Genomic DNA, 21,510 nt, shown 5'->3' with positions numbered 1-21,510 from the left:
TCGCAAAAATCTAACAAAGCAAGCGCGCGAAGCTTTGCTGCTGCCGAACTACCGCACACTACTGACTGCTTGGCGTCCCGTCGTCGTCGTCGGAGCCCCGCAGAGAAGAAAAAAAATCGCCAAAATCTAACAAAGCAAGCGCGCGAAGCTTTGCTGCTGCCGAACTACCGCACACTACTGACTGCTTGGCATCCCGTCGTCGTCGTCGGAGCCCCGCAGAGAAGAAAATATCGCAAAAATCTAACAAAGCAAGCGCGCGAAGCTTTGCTGCTGCCGAACTACCGCACACTACTCTTATACATACATACTTTTTGAACAGAAAAATTTTCATTGAAATCGGTTCAGTATTTTTGGCTCTACAATTTTAGGTAAAAAATAATAATAATTTTTAAAGTGTTCGTTCGCCCAAGATTCTCAAATGGTAAGTCTCTTGTTTCGACGATATCTCCGCAAACACTTAACCGATTTTGATTAAATTTTTATGGTATTAGCCAAGGTATTAGCTACACATAATGTACTATTCCTTGTCAAAAAAATCAGCGGTTTTTGTACACGCAATCAAAAGTTATACATTATTCTTTGTGTCTCATTTTTTTCGAGTCCAGTCTTTATAGTATCTAGCCGTGTACAAAATTTCAAGTCAATTGGTTTGGAATTGACTGAGTTATAGCAAAGAGTGCCCAAAATACCGGCCGCTGCCCATGCGGTTCGTTACCCTACTATATTTCATACCGATCGGTTCAGTAGTTTTCGAATGCATAACGGTCAGACAGACAGACAGACAAACAGACAGAAATTCATTTATATATATATAGATGAACTTATCAAGGGAAGTATGAGATTAAGGTAAACGTATAAAACTATGAGGTACACTTTGGCGCTATTATGGGTGCTCTAAAAAGCAATTTATTGACATGAAGTGATCCGCGTGTTAAAAGGTTGTATTAGTAATCATAATAGAAACTACAAGTGTAAAACTGATTGGAAAATTTTACCATTAAAAATGTACATAAAATCGAGGTTCTGTATAATCGAGGGTCCACTACGGTGCCGGCCAGAGTGGACGCTTCACGCGGTGCGACGCGGAAATTTGCACGCAAAGGAATAACAATCAATAATAAGGGGCTGTCAAATCGTATGAGATATCCGCGTCGCGTCGCGTGACGCGTCCACTCTGGCCGTTCCCTAAATCGAGGTACCGAAAGAATTAAAAAAAAAAAAAAAACAATTTCCGGAATAGTTATTGAAGGCATTTTTAAGAAAATTCAAAAATAACGATTGAAGAAATTTTCAAATAAATTACCGCGGGAATGCACAAATACATTTTAGAAAAACCGAAACGAAAGAATATAGAAAGGAATTTCTAACAGTATTTTTGTAGATTTTTGTTTACTTAACTTCATTTGCCGAGCGATGAAAGCAATTGTCGAAGGATGTTTCCGAAGAAATCCTAAAGAGTTCTTCCAAAAGAATTCTCAATGGAATTGCCGAAAAAAATTTCCAAATAAATTGCTGAAGGAATTTCCGTAGAAATAACAATAAAAGTTCCCAGAGTGACAAAGATGAAGTTAGCATAACAATAGCCCGAGAAATTTCTAAGAAATTTCCATTGTAATTACCAAATTAATTCCCAGAGGATTTACAGAAGAAGTTTCAACGTTATAAATAATGAGAAAACATGCCGGAGATGTTTTGGGAATTTTGAGAAATGGATGGTTCCCATAAAAAGCGCCAGCTGTATGCAAAATTTACTTAGGATTTGCTATGGGAAAAGTTGATGATTGTTTTCAAAGAAAGCTCGGCAGAAATCGCTCCTGGATCTTCAGAAATAAACCAGGAAGTAATTTCTGTAGGGGTCTTGGCAAATAATATTTGCTTGAGGTAATATTTTCGTTTTCCATATTTTTCGAATCGCTTCACAGTGTTTGTAGGTCTAATTATTGGTAATTTCCACTACTTAAGTATTTCTTTTATTTTTAAAGCGTACGAATGTGAGTTTTGACATAAGTTAATAATTTCACTCATACATGAAAGCATGTATGCACAAATTTTCTATCCCCTGCCCTAGTTGTGCCTCTGGTTTTCCACAGCCTTTCACGCGCCACATTTGAATACTAATTTTAATGCTTGTTTTGTTTTGCTCTCTTTCTCTTCCCCATACCTGCCTCGTCCGCGTCGTCGCCCTTCAGGTCCAACAAAGCGGAGAAAAATGCCGACGGTCTGCAGGACATCGAACGGGAGGTCGACCGGTACAAAGACATTCTGCAGAACCTCAACAAACGGATAGCAACGACCGTATCGGCCGGTCAACCCCAGGATGCCGTAGCCAAAGATAAGCGAATGCGCAAAGTGGCCGAGTTCCAGCTCGGTCAGTTGATGGAAGATTCGGTCAAGGACCTGCCCGCCGGGTTGCTTCGGGACGTGCTCGACAGGAGTGGTAAGCAGACAGGATGGGTGGGTGGGCTTCGGATCCAGATCCAGTCGTTAAAAATCGATTTCCCTATTTTTAGCTCGCCTGGAAAAGACCATCGCGTCGGAAATCATCAACAATGAGGTCAACATTGAGAACTCGGTCAGCAAAAATCTGAACGATATCATCGAGCGGCATCTGGCAACGATCCAGAAGCAGAAACGCACCGTCAGCAAGTGTCACCAGGAGTACGAAGCCACAAGGCAAAAGTATGATGTAAGTGCGCCACCATGCAACCGTTAGTCTAATCGAGTGACTTCATAGCAAATGATGAGGGTATCGGATGGATGACTCATTAACGTGGGGCGAGAGTCTTCAGCTGAATTTCAGAGTTCACTGACTTGGATTAGCATAGCACCATTGCACAAGGTGACTGTGTTGCGATGGCTTTTACAGCGGGCGCGAAAAAATACGCTCACTCGGGTCATTTTTACTCCGTACAGGCGCTTATCGCGTTTGTTGCTTAATTTGTGGATTTCCAGTAGTGGCTTAGCAATGCAGTCGTTACTTATGGAAAATGCAAAACAGCGTGTGATGCTTACCATCTAAATGATTCAGACTCCGTGTTTTTTTTTTCTCCCCGCTGTAGTTTATTTGTGGTGCCTCTCTCGAGATTTTACGAGCGTGTGTCACAGACTTAGCTTATGTCTGCATTGTCAGAACAAAAATGGACTTGTTTTTGCATTAGACTGAATATTCATGTCTATGAAGTTCCTCGCTCGACTTCACCCGGACCTCTCCTGAAATACTTCGCGAACTTTCTCCGAAGATTGCATCCAAGATTTCTCCCGCAGTTCCTATAGAGATTTTCCTTTTGTATATCTCCTAGGATTACATCCGCCTTACCTTGTGAGGACTGTTAGCAGACTTCCCAGGATTTCCCCAACAATTTCTGAGAAAAATTGCGGTAGGAAGCCGGGAGAAATCTCTAAAACTATCGGAAAAAATCCAAGGAGGAACTTTGGCAAGAATTCTGGGATTCCGCTTTCTAAATACTTAAAGGAAAAATCCTGGGAGATTCTGAACAAATCTCAGCAGGAAGGGGTTCAACATGAATTTTTCCAAAGATTCCATTAGAAAATTCATACTTTTCTTTAAAAGTTTTTCCAAAGTTTTCAAGTGGTTACACTGGAAATTTATTCAAGAACTCTTTCCCAAAGCTAGGTTATCCTGCAGAAATTCATTCTGGAGTTTATCTAGAGATATTGCCATGGGTGCCCTCAGAAATTCCTCAGAATCCTGGGAATCTGTGCGTGGGTTCTTTCAGGAAATCATCCACGATTTCCTTAGAAATACTTTCAATGATTCCTTCAACAATTTTTTCCCAAACTCCATTGGCGTATCTAGCATTTTTTCCTAGGGGGTGCCTAGAGGGTGCCAGATTCAGTGGCTTCCAGGTTTTGTTTTTTTTTTGAAAAGGAAAAATACCGATCCACCCTCAATTTCTTAGTAATTAGTAATGTAATGATTTAACACTTTCTCCGTCACGTGAGGTTTGAAAACTTGATAACTTGATTGCGTATAATACATGCAGTTTGCATTTTGAGTTTGAACTTAACAATCATCGCGACAACCACTTTGTTTTGTGAATTGAAAACAATCAGGTTCGTAAGAATACATTTTCAGAGCAATTATTAGAAGTGTAAATCTCGGAAACTTTAAAATATCCACAAATTTGCGTGTAACTTGTATTCATCGTGACAAACTTTTTGTTTTAGCATATTAACAACCCTTAGTAAAATAGTTTTCAAGGACATTTGGGAGAGTTATAAATACTTAAAATTACAAAATCATAATACATATTTGCATTTTTGGTTTGACCACAACATTTATGGCGACAGCGTTGTTGTTTCATTAGTTGCAACACTACCACGTGGACATGAACATACTCTAACAGAGAAATTGTGAGTATGATTCTTAAAACTACAAAATTTGGGTTCGATTATTCTGACTCTGAGTACCGTTCTGAAGCTTCACGAACATATTATCAATCCAGTTCAAACCTGGAATTTGGTGCGATCGAACTTTGATTCTTCTCTTCGGGATTCTGATGCTCACACCAAATTATGATTTCGACTGGATTGATAACTGGTGAACAGAATGGTGCATAAAGCTGAAATTTTGACTTACGTAAAACCTACATTGTAGTAATCAGTCAGTTCCGTACATTCAGATAATCGGGTCTGGTTTATATTTTGTGTTCTCGGCAAAATATTCTTTTGGTAATTCCTCAGGGGAACATTTCCGGCAATTTATTTGGAAATTGTTTTGCAATTTATTTCAATTGAGACTTCTTTTGAAAATCTCTCAGTAATTTCTTTGGATTTGGCAAATATCTTCGTATCCCCTTAAGCAATTTCTTTAATAATTTATTTGGTAATATGTTTGGAATTCGGTACTAAGCAAATTTCACGCATCCTTTGGAAATTTCTTTGGCAATACCGTTAGGAGTTTATTTGTTTTTTTTTTATTAAAAATGTTTTCTCGGGAGTTCCTCGCCAATTTTTAGTAATGTTTCAAGCATTGTTTTGTTAATGTCAGCAATTCTATTGATATTTGCTTTTTAAAATTCTTCAATTACTCTTCAGGCAATTTCTAAGGAAATTCTTTTAGTAAAGCTTTTGGTAATTAATTCAACAATGACTATGGAAACTTCCTCACATTTTTTTTTTTAAGTCTTCGGCAAGCCATTCTACTTTTTTTGGGATTTTCGTCGATGGAAAACTCCTTCGGAAATTCATTCATAAATTGCTTCTATAATTTTTCTTTCGACAACTTCTTCAGTAAGTATGTAAGGAATTCCTGCAGCAGATGATTTCGGAATATCTTCGGCTATTCCAGTGTTACTTGGATAATAAAATTTATTTAGGATTTTCATCAGCAATTCCTTTGGAAATTTTTGAAACTTCGATTATAACTTTGAGAACTTCTTCGGTAATTCCTTTGGAAATCGATATGCCGAATTTTCTTCAGAAATTCCTTTGATGCTGTCGGAAAATTCTTTAAGAATTTCTTAGAATTTTTTTTTTCGTGAATGTGGATTTTTTATAGAATATATTTCGGCAATTTATTTTGAGATTGGTTTTGGCCAATTTCTTTAAAATCCTTCCGGAATTCCGCTGGTAATTTTTCCGGCAATCGCTTTGGGAATTTGTCAGGATGGTTTTCGTGAATTTCATAGGGGTTTATTTGAGCAAGTCCAGTTGAGAACTTCGGAATTTCCAGTTCAGCAATTTTCAGAAGCAATATATATAATCACAATTAAATCATACAGTAATCATGGTAAAATTGCTTGAGAAAATTGCAAAACAACCGAAAAAGAAATTGCTGAAAATTTTCAGAGAAATAGCCATTGAAGTTATAGAAAACAATCCAAAGAAATTGCTGATTAAAAACTACCACAGAAATTTAAAAAAAAACAGCCTTGCCGAAGGAACCCTCTAGGAATTTGCCATACTATGGTTTAGCGAATACGGAGTCGTGTGTTCGAATCCCACCAGAAAGCGTTTTTTTTTTACAAATTCATCTCTCAATTTGTCAATTAGCAACATTCGGTGCCTTCTAATCAATTAGTTTTTACCGTTTATTACTATGCGATATCACTAGAGATTTGTCTAGTAATACCTCCTAGGATTTCTCAGAAAATTCCAACAATTCTCAAAATTCGTTAAGGAATTCCTACAGAGATTTCTACTGGGATTCCATCAGCTGGAATTCTTTGAAGAATGCCAAGAGGAGTTCCAGAAGTAATACCATGATTAGTTTCTAGAGTAATCCATGATTGAAAACTCAAGAGGAGTTCTTGGATGAGTATTTAGAAAAATCCCTATAAAAAATCAAAATCATTTCTGGAAATATCCTAAAGTCAAGAGGAGTTCCTGGAGGAATCCAATGAGAAATATTTGGAGAAATCTCAGGAAAAAACCCTTTAGGATTTCCAGGAGGAAACACCGAAGATACTTCTGCAAGGCTCCTAGGAAGATTTCCTTGAATATTCCCAGCAAGTTTTTGAAGGAATCCCTGGTGAAATTCATAGAAGAATCCCTAGAAGAATTCCGGGATGTTTTATAGTAAGTATTTCTGGAGGAGTCCTAGGAGGAATTGCTGGAAGAATTACAGCAGAAATAGCTTGAGAAATCCATCCACTCCTGGAGGAAGGCCTGGAAAAAATCCATGAGAAAATTATGAGAGAATCTTTGGATAAAATATCATGGATTAACATTCCTGGAGGAGAGCTTCTGAAGAAATCACAGAAAAATCTCAGGAGGTATTCTCAGAATGTATCATTGTAGAAATCTCAGCAGAAATCCTATGAGGAACTGCTGAAGTAAACTATACAGGAATTTCTAGAGAAACCCCATTAGGAATGCCGGGGGGAATCTTCGAAAAAGCCTTCGAAAACCTAGAGAAGTCCCTGCTAGAACCGGTAGAGGTATTCTGGAAGAATATATAATGAAGGCCCTGAAGGAATTGCAGGAGGAATTTCTGAAGGATTCGCAGGAAGATATCCCGGACGAATTCCAGCCATTATGCTAGGATAAATTCATGTATGAATCACTACAAGAATTTCTGGATATATCATAGTAAGAACTTCTGGAGGAATTGCGGGAAGAACCGTAGAAGGAGTTGTTTGAGGTATTCTTGGAGGAAGGCCCAAAAGGAGTTTCTGAGACAATTTCATGAGGAATTTCTGGAGAAATCTTTGGATAAAATCTCTAGAGGAATTCCTGGATGAGTCCTTGGAGAAAACTCTGGTAGAACAACCAAAAGAATTTCTGCAAGAATTCCAGGAAGATTACCTGGTAAGATTCCAGCACAAAAACCAGGAGAAAGCTCTAGAAGAATTTCTGAAGTACCACAGTTGAAATTTATGGAAGAAGGTCAATAGAAGTTTTTGGAGATTTTCCGGAAGAATTTCCTGAAGAACATCCCTAGTAGAATTTCTGAAAGTACCAGAGTGAGATTTTTTGAAGGAGTTCTAAGAGAAATTGCTGGAAGAGTCTCAGCAGGAGTTGCTTGAGGAATCCTAGCCACAATTCCCGGGGGAAGGCCAATATAACCTCCAGGAGAAATTCCATGACAAAATTCTGGAAGAACCACTGAATAAAATCTGCAAAGGAATTCCTAGAAGAATCACCGAAGAAATTGCTCAATCTCTGCAGAAATTTCTTGTATGTACATTGTACAGCCCCACCAGATGCAGAGTCCTAAGGGAAGTCTATTGAAGAATCCATTAAAGAGGCATAGAGAAATCACTGTATAAATTAATAGAGGTATTTCTGGAGGAATCCATTGAGAGAAGTCTGTTCATTATTCTTACCAATATCCATAACGCCAAAACCTACAACAAGTATATCAATAATTTTAGATTTGCTTATGTTTTGTTTAAATGTGCCATTAATAAATACTGGAATTATTGGGTGAAGTTTTAAATTTTAGGTGCCTGTCAAGGACAAATTCTAGGGGGTGCCAAATTTGTTCTAGGGGGTGCCAGGCACCCCTGGAACCCCCCCTAGCTACGCCAATGCCAAACTCTTTCAGAATTTCTAAAACAAATCTGCTATGGATTCCTTCCAAAATAGCTCCATGGATTCCTTCAGAAATTACTTATGGAGGTAATATTCTTCAGGAAATTTCTGCAGGGCTGTCTCCAGATATTCCCTCAAGAGTTTTTCCAATAATTGTTTTCGGTAGAGTTACATGGGTTCGTGCTGAAACTCCGTCAGGAATTCCTTAAAAAAAACTCTTGTAGGAATTCGCTTAGATAATTTTTCAAAATTTTTATCAGAGATTCTTTAGAAATTCTGTCGAAGATTGTTTCATTAATTCTTCTAGTGGTTTCTTGAAAAAAAAAAACTTCCAAAGATTCCTTCAGAAATTCGTACAGGAAGTCCATCAGACTTGCCACCAGTGGTTTGTTTAGTTATTGCTAAAGCGATTCCATTGAAAACTCCCGCTGGAATGTGTCCAGAAGTTCCTTCAGAGGTTCACCCAGAAAATCCTCAATGAATTCCTCCAGACCTTCAGCATTATTACTTTCAGTGATTCAAGCTGAATTTCTTCAGGAGTTTCCCACAGGCGTGCAGAGATTTCTTCAGGATTTCTTCCAGATGCTCCTCCATGTATCTCCCCAGAAGTTTCTATGGCATTTCCGCTAAGCATAACTCCAACGAAATATTTCATGAGTTTTTTTTTATTAATGGGTCTTTACAGAAGCTTTTCAATGCCTTTTTGTGTCCACAGATTGCTCCAGGAATTTGCCCAAAAACATCCTCAATCATTTTTTTTTCTAGGAACCAAGGGTTTTCCGAAGTGTTGCATCAAGTATTTTTCCAGAAAGTTCCACCTGGGATTTCTTCGAGAATTCTGCTTAAATTTTCTATGAATATTCCTCTAGCCTACTGCTTCCTAAGATTTTTACATGGGTGCTACTGGAGATTTTTCAGGGATTATTTCAGAAATCTCTGCTAGGATTCCTTCTGAAATTCCTCCAGGGATTCCTTCAAAAACATTACCAAAGAATTCTTAGGAATTTTAGGGAGTCTTCAGGAATTGGAACAAGGGATTTCTTCTAAAATTCTTTCAGAAGTTTCTCTTAAATGTTTTTCGGATTTTTGTTTTCCTCCAAGAATTCCTTGAGAAATTTCTTCAAGGATTGCTGCTGAAATTCTTACAAGACTTTTTTAAATTGTCCCTGCGGTTCCTTCAGAGATTTAAGCAGGATTGTTTCAGATATTGCTCCGAATTTGGTCTTGTTGACGATGATGAGAAATAAATGGAGAAATCCAGGAATTTCAAGAGTAATTCCTGGAGGAAATTCCGAAGGAAGCCCTGCAGGCATTCCCGAAGGAATCTTTGGAAGAATTCCTGGAGAAATTTCTGGAGTAATTCTGGAAGGATCTTGGAGGATTTTCAGGCGGAATCCCTGAAGGCATTTCTAAAGGAATCCTTGGAAAATTTCTGGAAGAAGCTCTTGAAAATTCATGGATAAATCCCTGGTGGAATGTCTGGAGAAATGCCTTAAGGAAGATTACAGGATTACAGGAAGAATGCGTGAATTAATTTTAGGAAGAATCCCTGGATACAATCCTAAAGGATTTCTTGTAAGAATATCTACAGGAAGCTCTGAAAAATTCCTGGAGGAATCTTTGGTGGAATTCCTGGAAGAATTCCTAAAGGAATTAGTGAAGGAATTCTAGGATGAATCCCTGTAGGGATTACAGGACAAATCCCTGGAGAAATCCGCAATAGAGTTCTTGGAGGAATCCGTGGAGGAATTTCTGGATGAATTTATGTAGGGATTCCTGGAGGTATTCCTGGTAGAATTAATTAGAATCTCTAGGATTCCCTGGCGGAATCCTTGCAACAATTTCAGGAGAATCCAGGATGAATCCCTGGAGTAATTTCAAGAGAAGTCTCTGAAGGCGTTCCTAGAGGAGTCCTTGGAAGACTTACTGGACGAATTTCTGGAGGAAATCATGGAGAAATCTCGGAAAGAATCCGTGGAGTAGCTTGCGGAGGAATCTTTGGAGAAATTCCTGGAGGAATCCCTGCAGAAATTCCTAGAGATATTGCAAGAGGAATTCCTGTAGAAATTTTAGGAGGATTTGCTGGTGAAATTTCTAGAGGATTTTTCGAAGAATTTCAGAAAAAAAAATCTAGAACAATCTCTGGAGGAACTCCTGGAGGATTCCCTTGATGAATTCTTGGATGAATTCCTGGAAGAATTTCGAGGATCCCATAAGAATTCCTGGAGGATTTTTTAAGGAATTTAATCTTGGAGAAATTCTGGATGAATTCCCTGGAGGCGTCCTGGAGATATTTCTGGAGAAATCTTTGGAGGAATTAGTGGAATAACTCCTGTATATCCTGGAAGAATCCCTGCAGGAATTCCTGGAGGTATTCTTGTAGGAATTTCAGGAGAAATTGCTGGTGGAATTTGTGGAGGATTTTTTTGAGGAATTTCAGAAAAAAATCTTGGAGGAATTCTGGGAGAAATTCCTGGAAGATTTTCTTGAGAAATCCCTGGGGGAATTTCTAGGACAATCCCTTGAGGCATCTTGGAGCAATTTAGAATTTCTGGTGGAATTCTTGGAAGATCTTTATAGATTGTGACAAGAATTCTGATAGAATTTTTTATCTAGGAATTCCGCCCTAATCTATGGAATCTTCTTTTATTCTGACATCGCTTGAGAATTCATATAGCGGGTAATATCATGATTCTATTTTGCACCATAATCATATCTTGCATTGCACCATCATTGCAGTGTCATAACAAAATCTAACGAGGGGTCAATCAATTTGAGTAATCAAATGCATTTTCCTTACCTTTTCGGCAAGGACTTTCAGTAAATCGCCACCTTAAGCATTTTTAAAGACAAGATGTAAATAGTGGGCCGGTCTCAGCGAGAATTACACAATACATCATTATAAATTTGTTGTTTTCTTCAATTGCAGTCTGCCGTGAGGAACAGCGACCAGCTAGGTAACCAAGCCAAACTAACCCAACTGAAGGATGACCAGGAAGAACTCCACAGCAAGCTGGAGAAGGAACGGGACTTGTACGAATCGTACATGTACGAACTGTTGGCCGAAGAGGAAAACATTGCCAACTACGTGAAGGAGTACGTCAAACATCAGGAATTGTACTACACCTCGGCGCTGCGGGAGATCCAGGGGACCATCAAGAGCATGGACGGTCTGTTTCGTATGTGTTTGAAACGTTGAACGAATGATGTAAGGTGCAAAAATGACTCATTTCGAACTTTCTCTGTACATTGTAGGACGGAACAACAAGCAAATCTTCCACACACCCCTGCAAGAACACCTGAAAGCGACAGATCGTAAAATTGCTTACGTTATCGAGCTTTGCGTGTGCTGTTTGCTGGAGAAAGGCCTCTACGAGGAAGGATTGCTACGGGTAGGATGTGGTAAGTTGCGATTGAAGAGCGTTATCTTTTCTTTGGAGGAAACAGATGTGATTTAATCGGCTTCTTAAATAATCAGATACCAGATGCAGTGGTAATCGCTTGTTGTTTTCGAATGAGTAACAATAAAATGTGTAGTAGGGTCAAGCAAGTTTACGGGGAGAAATGACTCAGTGTCGTTTTTCGAGTTCAGTAAATAAAATTTGATTCCTCAGTTTTACATCATTGTAACTTTCAGATAGAATCATGTCAATAGTAGAAATCGATTCTCCAATGTTGCTCAATATATTCAATTCATTTTCCGTAACCAATGCTTAGATTTGTCTTCTTCTTTGTGGCACAACGTCTCAACTGAGATAAAAATCTGCTTCAGCTTAATGTTCTATGAGCTCTATCGCAGTTTTTGAATGAGAGCTTCTCCTGCCAAAAATCATTTGCATGTTTACATCATGTATGTTGTATTTTCTATAATTGTGCACATTGAGAATGATTAGCTAATCCTAAGCACTATTCGACTTCATGCAACAATGATTTTTTGATCAATCACAGAGTAGCAACTACGATGTTTACAGTTGTCTTCGCAATCAAGTTCTATGTAGCTTATGATAGGTATCTGACTAAAAGTTGGCGAACACAGTGCTGCAGATGCATATCTAAAGGCAAATGCGCGAATACTGCTGCTGAGGGTGACGGGTCTGATCCTGCCAAATCATAACGGATGGTAACTCCTATGATTAGTAAGCTTCGAAGGCTCAGTCGACTCACAAATCATATCTGCATTTCAAAATGAAGAGTATTGTTCCAAGAATTCAAAATAATAATTGCATCTATCGTTTCATGATCTAATTTAAACAATCTTTTACAGCATCCTCAAAACTGCGACGAATGATCTCCGCTATCAACGCCAACTACGTCACACCTCCGCTACCGGATAAGTACGCCGATCCCCATGTCATAGCCGGAGTGCTAAAGAAATACCTCCGAAGTCTGCCGGATCCGCTGCTCACGTTCGAGTTCTATACGGACTTTGTGGCGGCAGCCCAAAAACAGAACGAAACCCAGCGGAAAGCGGCGATCCTGAACATCGTCAATCAGCTACCGAAGGAAAACTACAACAACTTACGATACCTCATGAAGTTCCTGTCCTATCTGTCGGAGAAGAACCAGGAGAACAAAATGTCCCCCCAGAACATTGCCATTGTGATGTCGCCCAATCTTCTGTGGTCGCCGAATGAGAACGAAAACTACATCGATCAGGTGAACAGTACGGCCACGGTGAATACCATTGTGGAAGCAATGATCGCCGATTGGGGCTTCTTCTTCGATGGGGACGTGAATTTCTATGTTAGTATGAGCAGAGATTCGCTCTTTCCGGACAATGGCGGATTTCCGGTGGACAAAGATTTGCCGGTGAGATATGTTCCTAACGATATGATGTCGCGATCGATGATCGTAACGACAACCGCGAGTAGCCAAGACGAGGTTCGGTATTATAACAGTGGAGGAGGAGGCAGTGGAGGTGGTGGAGGAGGAGGGATATACACCAACAACTCCCAGAAAGCATCTACATCACATTCCCGCAGCAGCAGTCACGATACTAGTCTTATTCTAATCAACAGTAACGATCAGCTCAACAAGCACCGGAGTCAGTCGAATAGTTCCCTATCGGATCATTCCAGTCCACCACACGAAAGCAGTCCAAAGCCTACTGTGCGGAGAAAACACAATAAACAAGCTGCGCCTACTCCTCCCGACAGTCATCACAAGAACAGCACCGGTAGCAGTAACCACAGCAACAGCTCCCGGGAGCTGAACAACAAGCTCCAGTCCAGCTCGTACTTCAAACAGCTGAACAACAACGATCACCATCGGCGGGATCATCGCGAAGACGAAGGATTCCAGTCCCTACAACATCACGCGTACAAACAAGCCCAACAGGAATTCGGCAACGGCGGTCAGCGGCAGACGATGATGATCCGCGCCGAAAGTCATGACAACCTGCTGAAGCTCAAATCGTCGATGACGACGTCCGCCACCCCATCGACGGTCACGGTATCGACGACGGCGGCCAGCGTGGGAGATAAAATCCCACCCCCACGGCCGGCAGCAGTCAGCATCGGAGAGAGTCAGACGCTGAACCGAAGCAAAGGTCAGCACAACCTGCACCAACAGCATCAGCACCAAAACAGCAAACTACCAAATGCTCCCAATTGTGATACTACTACTAGCAGTATAGGGTAAGTAGGAATTGTGTGTGGTAGGTTTAATAGGAAGAACGTGCAAATCAAAAGCCTACTATGCGCGAGTCTGCTTGGGAGGTTAATAATGCACGGAGAGAAATTTGCTTTCGGCGAGGGATGTCTTGTTTAAAACTGTAGCTTTAATTTGATAGTATCACACCAAAGTAGCTAATTACAATTTGAGACATCCCTTACTAAAGCATATGCTATCGGCTGCGTGATGTTGGCGCTTTCTAGCCTAGCAATGGCAAGGTGAGCGATACGCTGATGCAAGTAACAAAATTTCCAAACAACGTTGTGAAAACAACATTCTTGGGTAACATTCTTTTACAGTCTGCCGTAGAATGATGCCACCTACCTAGTAGTGCTATGTATTTGTCGATATTATCGATAATATGGATATTATCGGATCTAGGTGGGGATGGCTCGTCTAGACTTACGATCCGCTTTAGTGCTTTATGCATTATCAAACTAATATTTCTTTCCCATACCTCAATTATCACACGGACGTGGCCAGGACAGCTCACGACCATTGGAGGATTGAATCCAGGAATTCTTAATACTATTTCTTCTATCTTTCGCAGAATCTCTAAGAAATTCTACCTTCTTTCAGGAAATCCATAGATTCTTTAGAAGTTACTCTAAAGCACTCTAGACCTAGAAATTCTCCCAGAAATTTATTCAGGAACTTCTTTATAAAACCTTGCATTGATATCTTCTGAAATTGCTCAGGAAATGTTCCACGGATTCCTTCAAAAAGTTCTCCCAGGGGTTTTACCAGAAAAACTTCCATGACTTGCTTCAGAAACTCCTCTAGTTTATCCTCTAGAAATTTCTTCAAAAAAATCTGTAGAAAACCTTGCATGGGTTTCCTCAGAAATTCCTCCATGTATTTTTTTTTTTCAGAAATCCCACCGGCGATTCTTTTAATTCCTACGGCTTACTTCATAAAATCAAAAGTTCAGAATTCTTTTCAGAAATTTCTTCAAGGATTTAGAAAATCTTTTAAAAAATCCTTCAGAAATGATTTTAAGCCTTCCGCAAGACATTCCTCGAGGGTTCATTAAATAATTTCTTCAAAGTTTATTTCATAAACATCTTCCAAGGATTCTTCAGAAATTCACCAGCGGTTTTATCAAAAATTGCTTCGGACGTGCTCCAGATATTCTCTCATGAATTTCTTTCTGAAACTCCCCCAAGCAGCACAGAAGTCACAAAGGAGTGTCGACAGCGCAGGTTTTTGGTTGTCACGAGTCATTTTCAATTTTTTTTTGCCTACCTACATGAATATGGGTTCTGTACAACAAAAAACCTGCGCTGTCGACACTCCTTCGTGATTTGTGTCATGCTTGGGCCGCTAGGGATTACTTTAGAAAGACTTCTACGAGTACCCCCAGGGATTTCTATAGAAATTTCAGAAATGATTTCAAGTTTTTTTCAGGAATTCTTCCTGTGTTTTGTTCGATAAATCTACCAGGGATTTCTCAGAAATTCTTACCGGTAATTTTCCATAACCTGCTCTAGATGTTTGTTCCCGAATGTATTTATATACCTAGTGATTTTGATTCAGAAAATCTTGCACGAATTCTTCCGAAGATTTTTGAGTTCATGTATTCCTCCATGTATTTCTCTAGGAATTCGTTCATTAAATCTTCCAAGGATTCTTTCAAAAACTTCTCCTGTGATTTTGTCAGAAATTCCTGAAGAGCGCCCTTCAGATATTTCCTCAAGAATTCCTTTAGGATGTTTTCTATCGATTACTTCTGAAACTCCGCTTACTTCAGATTTTTTTTGTAAGATTTCCTATACAAAATACAAGAGTTTCAGACATACTTTCCAGTCTTAGTTACAAAAATAAAAGAAACTAATTTATTACAAAGGATTAACATATCAAAACACATAGAACCTTACAAATGCACAAATAAGGAACATCACAAATTTACACAGCACAACACAGAACATAAATGTGTCGTGTTATCCAGATGGATAACATCTTCCGATCACAGGATGATGAGGTTTCATGTATTGGTTTGGCTCTATCAGTCATCCTGGAATTGTATTTTAATTGGCAGTTTGCCTTTTAGTTCGCAGCATTTGTTGCTGTGTTCATAGCTTGGTTTTATCTAGGAAAACTAATCCTATTCGGGCATCCCGTTTCGGGTTTCATCACTAGAGCTCTATGACTTGAAGTCTGTGCCAGGAAAAGCTTTACGTCTCTAGTACTTAATAGCGACCCGAAATGGCCTGAATGTTGGCAATCGTATTAGAATTGAACTTCATGGGCCTCTATTTTTCCAGAACCCTATAAATATGCATTAAAATTATGGGAATATATACAAGTTAAAATAAAACATGCATCACAAAGAACGCACAAACAATAAATTTATAACACATTAAACAATTATTCTGTCTTATAATTGTAACACATATTTATACCCGTAACATCTTTTAGGAATTCCTATAGGGGTTTATTCGGAAAATCTTCCTGGAATTTCTTTAGAAATTCGTACATGTAATTGTTTCTTATCTGCTGCAAATGTTTCTTTCGGAATTTCTCTAGGATCACCTCCCAGTATACCTCTAGGAGTTTATAAACGAATACTTCAAGAAATTTATTCAGAAATGTCTCTACAAATGTTTTGCAGAAATGTGAAGGAATTTATTTAGAAAAAGGTCTTTCTAGATTCTAGAAATCTTTGCAGAAGTTCATCTAGGTTTTTGTCGAGACATACCTGCATGACTCCTCCAAGATTAATTTCATAAAATTCCTCAGGACTTTTATAGGATTTCTCCCGAATTTCTTCTAAAATTTTCTCAATACATTCTTCTGAATTTCCTGAATTTGAATCGGAAGAAACTTCTCCAGGAATTTCTTCAGAAACTCCCTTTCGTTGGATTTCTACACGAATGTGACTGAAGTTATCTTCACAAATTCCTGTATTAATTCTTTCTGAAATGTCTTCACAGAAATATTTCCATAAACTTCAGCAGAGTATTTCTTCAACAGTTCTTCCATTGATTTTTTGTCAGAAATTCCTTTATCTCCTTTAAAAATTCTCCAGGAATTCCTCCTTGGATACTTTCAGGAATTTCTTCGGAAATTACGTCAGGGATTCCTGCAGAAATTCCTACAAGGATTCTGTTTGCAGTTACTGCCGAAAGAAATATTCCCTTGGATTAATTCATAGATCTTTCCAAAAGTAATTTTAGATATTTCTCTAAGACTTTTTTTCTGAAATTCATCCAGAAATTAGACAAGTGATTACTGGATTATTGTTCAAGGAATCCCTGGAGGAATTTCCGAAGGAATGCCAGATAGAGCAATTTCTGAAGTAAAGATAGGAGACATTTCTGAAGAAAACCCAGCAGGAAATCTGGAGGAATCATTTTTAGGAATCTCTGAAGGAATATCATGTTGAATTAGCTTTCGCAGTTCTACTTAGAATAATTTCTTGTAAAATTGTCGGAGAAATGGAAAGGACTGAATCCCGAAGTGATTTCTGAAAGAATTTCTGAGATAATCTCAGGGAAAATTCCTGAAAGGATGAACGGAAATATTTCTGGAAAAATCCCTAAAGAATGGTGTGAATAAATCCTAAAAGGAATAAATGAAACAATCCATAGATAAACACCTGGAGGAACTTCCGAAGAAACCTCCAGAGGAGTTTCAAAAAAAAAAGTCTCTAGAATTCTATAGAGAAATTCCTGGCGAAATGCAAGCGAACAATTCTTGGAGGTATTTTCGAAGGTATCACTGGAGGAATACCCGAAAAGATCTCTGAATCAATTCCAAAAACAATCCCCTAAAAAATTCTAGAAAAAAAAAATCTGAAGCAATCCTTATAGAAAATTTTACAAGATTCTTCAAAGTTATCTCCGAAAGAACTCCTACAAAAATCTCTAAAAGAATTCCTGAAATCTGTGAAAAAATACTGCTGGAATTGTCTCTTCTTCCCATCGGAAGTCATACCTTGAGAAATTTCTGGAGCAACCTTGAGAAATATTTCTTGCGGAATTTATACAAAAATCCTGGGGACATTCTATAGCAAAATTCTTGTTGGAAATTCTGAAGACATTCCTTGAGGAATATCTGGTGAAATTCCTGAAGAAACGCGTGGGCTGGTTTCAAGAAGAATCTTTGAAAAACACTTTAAGCAACTCCTTCAAAGAAAATTCCTAGAGGAATTCCTGCATGACTTCCTGAAAAAAAAAATGATTAGGAATCTTTGGAGGAATACCAGCTGAACTCATAAAGTTAAATTTCTGCAAGGATGCTCATCTTGTAATAATTCTAGAAAAAAAAATTAGAGAAAATAAATCATTGGTTTCCCTAGAGTAATTCCTTGTACAGTATTGTGATTGTGTTAGAAGTGTTCTCCTAGCTTCCTGCTGGAACCGGTTCTGGAAAATCCGGATATATTATTATTATTAATATTTATTAAAGACACTTAATCACTTATGTGGCATTCGTGTCTGATCCGGATATAAGGTCCATAAATTTACTGATCCTCGGCATGATATTTTTCTTATTCTAGATTGAAAATTACATACCCAATTAAAACCATCCATATTGATGAACCACCATGGTGCACAGTCCTACCGTCTAGGAATATTGGCCATTAATGATGTTTCCGAAGACTTTCCAGTAATACGAACAATCTCAAAACTAATCTGAATAATTACTTCTTACCAAACCGACTAATGATCCTTCCTTTTTATTCTTCCCTACCAAAGAAATAAAGAAAATAAGGAAAACCATCATCGTCCGACGTTTCCATTGCCGGTGAAACCGGTGGCCCTACCGAGGACAACTTTAGTCGTTGCAAAGACGCCCACCCCTACCGGACCAAGTCCGACCGCGAACATCACCGATGACGATAGCAGTCCAGCCTCCCATTCGGCAATTCGCGAAAAACCCGTCATCCCAGAACGGCCTGCTATCCTGTTGAGGCCACAGAGCTTCAAAGGCTCCATCCCGGAAATATCCAAAGTAAGCGAAGGAACCAACACGCTAATCAGCGCCGGAACCTCCATCAAAAAGGCTCAAAGCTTCCGAGGCGAAACCAGCTCGGGGACAAGCAAGGAAAGCGGTTCGACCGTTCTCGAGAGGACCCAAATCTACAACATCGATAAACAGCAGGTCGCGATCATCGATGTGCCCGATAAGGGATCCTCGGGAGATGAGCAGAGCAAGAGCAAAGACAAACCATCATCCCTGGTGGTCACAGTTCCGGAAGGTGTCCCCCCGTTAGCCATGATGGAGTCCACCGGATCCCTTGGCAGCGACATCCAATCGCCGACGAGCGCAGTAGGCCCCTCATCGGAGCAGGCGACGACGGCGGACTCCGCTAATAACGCAGCAACCCTAACTAGTCTTCAGCACGTGCCCCAGTCGCCACGCGGATTCGATCAGGCCAAAATCAAACGGCCACAAGTTCCGGCACCACCACCACCGGTTGGTCGACCTAAATCGTCCGACTCGACGGATTTATAACAAAGTGAGCTGTTGATTTAACCACGCGCGCGGGTATTGTAGAGTTACATTTGAATGTGTAGAAATTTACGTTAGAACGAGTGTGTAGACTCTTTCCGGGTGGAGACATGCGCTTGCTTGGCTGCCTCTGGTGAGTTGCTTTTAAGAGATGCTGTGATTAAGAGTATTCCTCGCAGGGGAGTATCAAGCCACTTTATCAGCATCAAACCAAAAATAAATCGAAACTGATTCGCATCTAATGTAATTGCTTTGCACTAACTCGATTGAAGAAGCACACCGCTTGATGTGCGTCGCCCCGCGTCCGTCAATTTGACTAGTTGAGAGTTTCTTCCAATATCAACCAGTATGGTAACCAGATGCAATCCAAACCGTACTCTCGTCGCATTTACCCATCGCTGCATAACGAAACATCAGCAGAGCAGCAGGGCAAGTCTGTCATTCACCCATAGAGGTCGAGAAAGAAGAAAAAACACAAACTATTCCGAGTCAGATAGCTTTTAATTAAATTTTATTATTTTAACGTTTTTTATTATCGTCTCTTGTCGGTCGGTTTTAGTTCATTTTCGTTTGTGTCGTTCGGTATACCCACATACCCCTACCTATACACTGTTATGCATGGCGACAGTCAGAAAAGGAAACAAGAGTACATTCTAATTGAATTGAGTTCGGTCGCTATTCTGTTACTTCCAATTTGCGTTATGCTCATCGCTACCCGCCCCTCCCCGCTGTGTTTGTATAGGTGCCCCACATAGCTATTGTTAAAATTGTTACATTGTAACGATCGGGTTCGCTTTGATTCTTAGCAAATAGAAAAGTGCATTGCTGCTCTATATTTTTCGGATTCAGCTTTTTGGCTAACGCAAACGAGAACGTGAACACATCATTCAGTATATCATTCAGAGGATGATATCAGAGCATCAGCAGCAATAGGGATAGGACACAATGAAAGTAATCAAATAGAAAATCAAAGACGATTGGAATCCCCCTCCATGGTAGTTAGTTTGATATTGTTATTGCAGTTTGTACACCGTTAATGTAGACTGAAAATTGGGCATTCTAACATATTATGTTTGCCATCACATCATACATGATGTTGTCATTTCTGGGGCAATATCTTCATTACCATCATTGATAGACTACCTACGTTTGTGGGCGAGTTGTTTGACTCCATCAAAGTAGTCTTTGCTTGCAGGGTACTTTTTATTTGGATTCACCCGAATTAAAACAGAAAAAGTCAAACTGCTCGCCTACTTCGATTGACACGAATGCTAATAAATTACTGAAGTTATCAATAAATTATCGCTACGTACTCACATCTATCTAATCAAATCAATCTTATACAGTAACAGAACATATTCAATCGTAAAAGTAATAAACCTGCTTGTTGCCTTAGTTTTCGTCAGTGTACTGTTTCGAGATCCGAAAAGTTCCCGGCTTAGAAGATTGTCTTTAGCACGTATCGCTTGAAAACGCCATGTGATTGCACTCTTTTTTGACCGCAGTTTTTTCTGGAGCCCGTAGAAGGCATGACTTTCACTGATGATTCGCCTTCATATTTCCACTACTCCGGTAGTTATCCAGTTTCCCAGATCCTGACTATCAACCGGTGCAGGCAGATGGCCAACTTTTCTGGGCCCATCATGATGAGTTCAATTGCGATATCATCCTAATGGTGCCATTAGACTGTTTAACTTCATGCCCACGGTGTACAGAAGGTGAGATATTCCCGAAATCTGACAGTTTTTTGATGACGTAATTCAAATCGTTCATAGGCGATCTAGTACTTACTCCACACCAATTTGATCTACGTGAAAAACGATAAGAACGACGTCACATGTTTACATCCAAAATAGATGTTTACATAGGTTACTAGCCTACCTTGTGATATTAATGCCGTGTTCATGCCAAACATTTGCCATTGAAGTCCGACATTTATCCAAGGTTGCTATGATTCACGTTGTGTTGTTGCGCTTGCTTGGCAAAATAATTGTCACGTCTAATGGGACCATAACCAGCAGCTTTGTTGGCTTTGAGATGGCTAAAGGGATCCTTAACTTCTCTAGCGTGGGAGTTGGATCATTTTCGTCCTCCGCTGCACTGACATAATTGTTTGCCCGGGTCAACCAGACTTCTCCAGACATTCTTCCAGGAATTCCTCCAGAAAATCCTTAAAGGATCTCTCCAGAGAATCCGCCAAGTATTTCCCAGGGATTCGTCCTGTCCCTTCCGTTAATCGAGAAGTACTACCAAGATTCCTTCAGGATTCTTTCCAGGGATTCCTACGAAGATTCCTCCAGGAACTCCTACAGGGATTCCTTTAGAAATTCCTCTCGAATTTCCGACATGTATTTCTCCAAAGATTCTTCCACAAATTCCTCC

General features: G+C 39.5%; 1 protein-coding gene across 1 annotated transcript; it reads left to right on the top strand.

Moving 5' to 3' along the window:
- Positions 1 to 2,136: 2,136 nt before the first annotated feature.
- LOC109419322 (uncharacterized) lies at positions 2,137 to 20,523 on the top strand (the record flags this gene model as incomplete). The annotated part of the gene is made up of 6 exons (XM_062847632.1): positions 2,137 to 2,437; positions 2,511 to 2,686; positions 10,928 to 11,177; positions 11,254 to 11,400; positions 12,263 to 13,634; positions 18,372 to 20,523. Coding segments are annotated over 6 exons (3,006 nt in total), but the record flags the coding sequence as incomplete, so codon positions are not given.
- Positions 20,524 to 21,510: the final 987 nt, after the last annotated feature.

This window comes from Aedes albopictus, chromosome 2 (assembly GCF_035046485.1).
Source record: "Aedes albopictus strain Foshan chromosome 2, AalbF5, whole genome shotgun sequence".
Classification (NCBI taxonomy): domain Eukaryota; kingdom Metazoa; phylum Arthropoda; class Insecta; order Diptera; family Culicidae; genus Aedes; species Aedes albopictus.
This window is presented reverse-complemented; position numbering and strand designations above follow the sequence as displayed.